Raw genomic sequence first — 5008 nt, 5'->3', positions numbered from 1 at the left:
CAGGAGGCCCCCCTGCACAGCAGGGGGTGTAGGGGGGCGCAGCCCTCCGCTCGAATTTTTTATTTGAGGGCAATTGTAGTTTAATCCGGATTAGGTTGGAAATTGTAATTTGATCCGGATTAGGGTTGTTTCCGCTATATATTTGTAGCGAGGGTTTCTTTCTCTGTAATGCAAGCAATATGGAGAGGTATGAGGAAGAGCGTTGTAACCCTATTCTCCATTGATAGTGAAGCAGGATCTCATCTCACCGGGGACGTAGGCAACATTGCCGAACCTCGTAAAATCCGTGTGCATTGTTTGTTTATTTTTCCATTATCTTCTGCATCGTTTTAGGGTTGCGTTTCTACAAGAAATGATGTATGGCATGCATTGCTCGATGTAGAGACTTATAGATACTTGGACACTCTCTCCTTAATGACTAGCCTTTGAGTATAAGTTTTACCCGTTTGTAACAAGTTGTATTGCATTGAAATTAATTAGGGCAATACACAAGTCAAATTGCTACCATAACAGAGGCCATGATGCTCCATGCAAGATCTCCACCAATCTGTTCATGACCTTATTTGGGATGTCTCAGATCATTCTATCTCAGATTCCAAACTTCCACAAGTTGTCCATGCTCTCATTTATTGCAGCTCTCATGTCTTTTATCTATGCACTCATAGGAGTAATGCTTAGCTTTGCAAAAGTCATCTCAGGTGAATCTTCAACATTTACCACAACTTTAGTTGTTTGAGTTTTCAACAAGTTGATTGATAATAAATTGGCCTTATTTACACAGGAGATGTTGGACAGACCTCATTGAAGGGAGCAATGGTTATGGCGAATTTGAGTGAAAATCAGAAGGTGTGGAGGATGTTCAGAAGCGCCGGAAACATTGCGTTTTCTTATGCATTTTCTCCAGTTTTGATTGAGATCCAAGTAAGTCAAAACTATGAACAAGATCCTCAATAGGACCTAACCCTTGCTCAATTAGTAAGGGGGTAAAACGAGTAAGGCCGGATTTCATCTTCTGCACCTTGATTTACAACCAGCCTGCTCTCGAGCTTCAGGCAATTCAATTTGGGTTCTTTCTGATCTGAAGATTTCAACAGGTTGAGGGGAAACATGCTTGGTGCATATGTGTTGGTTCATTTAGGAGGATAGACAGTACAGATCAGATTCAAAAGATGTTCTTAGATTTCAACAAGTGACTAATCTTGTTTGTGTTCACTGTCTTGTGCTATCTCTTAGGATACCCTGAGATCTCCTCCTGCAGAAAACAAGTCCATGAAGAAGGCAATTTTTATGGGTGTTTCAACAACCACCCTTTTTTATGTGTTCTGTGGCTGTATGGGCTATGCTGCATTTGGAAGTGAAGCTCCGGGCAACATGCTAACTAGCTTTGGGTTCTATGAGCCCTTCTGGTTAGTTGACTTGGGCAATGTATGCATTGTGGTGCACCTTGTGGGTGCATATCAGGTGATTCATCTAATATCATCTAATATCATCATATAATCATGAGAAGATCATATGTTATTGACTCCCATTCACTGTGGGTGTAGAGAAACTTCGTCCTTTTTTTAGTGTGAACATTTGATGAGAAACTTCTACTAAATCACTCATTGCTTTCCTACAGGTATTCATTCAACCACTGTATGCTGTAATTGAATCATGGGCTGCCAGAAGGTGGCCGAAATCGAAGTTCATAACTAGCGAGTACCCGATAAGCATTTTTGGCTTACACTTTAGCTACAGTTTGAACTTCTTCCGGCTGGTATGGAGGACTATTTTTGTGGTTTTGGTCACTGTGCTGGCCATGGCATTTCCTTTCTTCAATGACATACTTCCACTCCTTGGAGCTGTAGGATACTGGCCACTTACAGTGTACTTTCCAATAGAGATGTACATCACAAGGAAGAAGATTAAGAGATTCACATATAGGTGGGTGGGTGTCCAACTACTAAACTTTGGTTGCTTGCTTGTTGCCATTGCTGCAGCTTTAGGTTCCATCCAAGGTGTGGTTGAGGACCTCAATATCTACAAGCCTTTCAAGTCAAAACAATGACTGATACCCCCCCCCCTTCCCAATAATAATGATCCAGCAGGAGTTTACATGTAGGTGAAGAATTTATGTAGCTCTAGTATGTGTTTCTGTGTTAAGTTTGTCTCGAATTCTTGATCCGTTTTGAAGATTGATCCGATCCGACATATTTTGGTGGCGACCCGAATGAGAAATTTTCTGAGATCTGTGATGGAAGCAGAGGATAGGCCCAAGCCCGGAGCCCATCACTGATCTCGTATGGGGGTGCGGGACCGCGACCCGATGGGTCGACCCACGTTTTTAGAGTATATATAATGTACTGTTGCTTGTTGAGAAAGTCATTGTATTCTAGGGTTTTCACGCAGCTAGGGTTTCAAGGTGAGTTTTTCCTCACCGCTGCTAGGGTATAAATCTCTCTTCTGCATAGTGAATCATCTTCTTCTTCGCCCGAGGACTTAGCACACCACCCTAGTGTGTGAATCTCGTTAAATTTCTGTGTCGTACGGATCTATTGTCTCTTTATTATTCGTGTTTTTGGGTGTTTGTTCTAACATTCTGTAACTGCAACCCAGAGTTACTAATAGTTCTCCATTTGTCCTGGTAAGTGTGGTGTTAAGCAGGATATAGGCTTCTTTAGTCTTGTTTCTTGTGTTGTCTCTTCAAGGTTGAGTTGTGGTTGATATTCTAATCTGCTGATGGCAATGTCAAAGGTTGATTAGTTTCATCTCTCATCTCTGCTCTCTTCTTTTATTCAGGTTTGGGTTGATGTTTGACCCATTTTTTGTATTCTAGATGATTGATTTCTCTTTTGTTCATATTTAATATAAATGATTTTCTAGCGGGGAAAAAAAAAGCAAGATAGATTGTTACTTGTACAAGCTGTTTTTGGAATTTCAAATGTTAATGCATTAGTTTCAATTATTACAGAAGAGATCCCATTGCCTTTTTGAAACCCACTTTGGGTGCTTTTTGAAGCATTGGCCAGTCTGTCTCACGAAACAGTTTGTTGCATTCTCTGTTAAATATGGTAATCAAATCAGAAATAGTAAGGAAAAAGAAAAGAGAAGAAGAGGAACACAAGGATTTATGGTGATTCGGTTGAAGCCTACGTCTACGATAGAGAATGAGTCAGTTTTTTTTTTTTTGGTTAATCAAGTTTTCTGGCCAAATTACATGCAACTCCACTAATCCTCGGGGAGACTAGCGCAATAATCCACCGTCACAATCTCCACTCAAGCAGCAGATGTATTAATGGGGAATCGAATTTGACACTGTGCGTCTATCCACACAATCCCCAATTTTTCGTAACTATCTTGGATAACCCACATATGGGTTGAATGAGTTGTTAAGCAGGTATTTTTGTAATAGTATAATATATACAATTCTAGCTGAAAAAACACATATTTGCCCCCGTTGGTTACGGGTTCTATTATGACCCAATCCGATAAAATTTTTAATACACCATCTTAAGTTAGAGCATAGAAATCATGCACGTCTAACTTGCCAGTTTTTTTTTTCCCTAACCATATGACAATCAAAATTATATGTTTCATCATCTCATGGAAGATAATATTTAAAGCTATGAATAAAGAAACTTCATTACCAAAAAAAAGAATAAAGAAACTTGACTATCATGGTAAAGATTCATTAATGCTCTCGATGTTGAGATACCTAAGATTTTGAGGGGATATTTCAACCAAGTTACTCACATGTGGCTATTGCCATAGCTAGATATTCAACTTCTGCTGAAGAGAAACTTACTTTTCTATGAAATCTCTAAAAATATTCAATATTGATAAAAACCAGGATATAAGGAGAGAAAATGGATAGTTGAGCTCTTCTAGGCTCAAAGGAGGAAGCTCTTATAGTTTCCAAAACACTCAAAAAATGTAATTTTAATTCATCAAAACCAACCAACTTGTTCTTGTATAAGCCTCTTAATTAAAGATAAAAAGCAATCATCATCTCAAGCCTCCACCCCTATTGATCCTATGGCTTAGAAAAGAATACAAAGAAAATGTTACAATTAGTAAAAAAGTAACTTCAATTGGAATTTATGATAACAGAAATAAATATTAAGGAAAGCAATAAAATAGAGAACTCCTAGTAACCCACACAAATAGAAAATACCCACTCCAAAATCTTCGGAAAAATAGATTGATGGCAAAGAAAACGGACCATGATCTAACTGGATTCAGATTATATATTTGGGTTTCTTTCCAGTCACTATGACTAGTAAAGTATAATGTTTCACTACTAGCATATGGTGGGTAAGCTCATGCGATAGAGGACTATACAAGCATCTTATTAGTAATATTTCAGTTTAAGATGAGTAGAGGAAATAACCAAAATTGAAAAGATGCCATTTTGTATTTATATTCATCTCCATTTGATGACATTTTGATACTTTTACCACCAAAATTTTGAATCAAAGTTTGAACACCTTTTCTTGTTTATTTGGATTAAAATTTAGCCATTGGATTTATTTGGGGTCCTCTATCACACAGACTAACCCATGCATTGTGAGCGACAACTAGTGAATTATTATACTTCACTAAGCATAGTGATACCTAAAAGCACTCAATAATATATATATATATATATATATGGAAAAAGTTCTCTAAACAGCTCACCTTTTCTCTATCTCTCTCCATCTCTCTCCTCATCACGTGAAATGACCTTATGTATATGATACAGTATGTCGCACCTCGTTGGTTTGCTTTCCTATGCTGCTTCTTAAACAACTTTTTTTTTTGGTAAACCTTAAACAACCCACTTGTTAATTCTAATCTTAATTCACCAACAGAGCTGGGAAAATAAATGCGGAGTCGGGGGTTCATCAACACAAAGTAGGAAACGGTGACATATGACCAATTTTCCATGGAAAGATTGGGAATTGCAAGAGAAGACTCCACAGAGAGAGAGAGAGAGAGAGAGAGAGAGAGAGATCCTTGACTTCGTACGGCACGCCTGGTATTGTGTTAC

At 38.3% G+C, this 5008-nt stretch overlaps 1 protein-coding gene across 1 annotated transcript in view; it reads left to right on the top strand.

The window, feature by feature from the left end:
* LOC122065455 (amino acid permease 6-like) overlaps positions 1–2893 on the top strand; it is a 7373-nt gene extending 4480 nt beyond the window's left edge. Inside the window, exons 7-11 of the mRNA XM_042629272.1 lie at positions 481–698; positions 782–921; positions 1234–1461; positions 1619–2130; positions 2578–2893. Coding sequence (XP_042485206.1) covers positions 481–698; positions 782–921; positions 1234–1461; positions 1619–2047 — 1015 coding nt within the window. The 3' untranslated portion in view covers positions 2048–2130; positions 2578–2893. The remainder of the gene's footprint in view (positions 1–480; positions 699–781; positions 922–1233; positions 1462–1618; positions 2131–2577) is intronic.
* Positions 2894–5008: the final 2115 nt, after the last annotated feature.

The sequence above is a fragment of the Macadamia integrifolia genome, chromosome 2 (genome assembly GCF_013358625.1).
Source record: "Macadamia integrifolia cultivar HAES 741 chromosome 2, SCU_Mint_v3, whole genome shotgun sequence".
In the NCBI taxonomy this organism is placed as follows: domain Eukaryota; kingdom Viridiplantae; phylum Streptophyta; class Magnoliopsida; order Proteales; family Proteaceae; genus Macadamia; species Macadamia integrifolia.
This window is presented reverse-complemented; position numbering and strand designations above follow the sequence as displayed.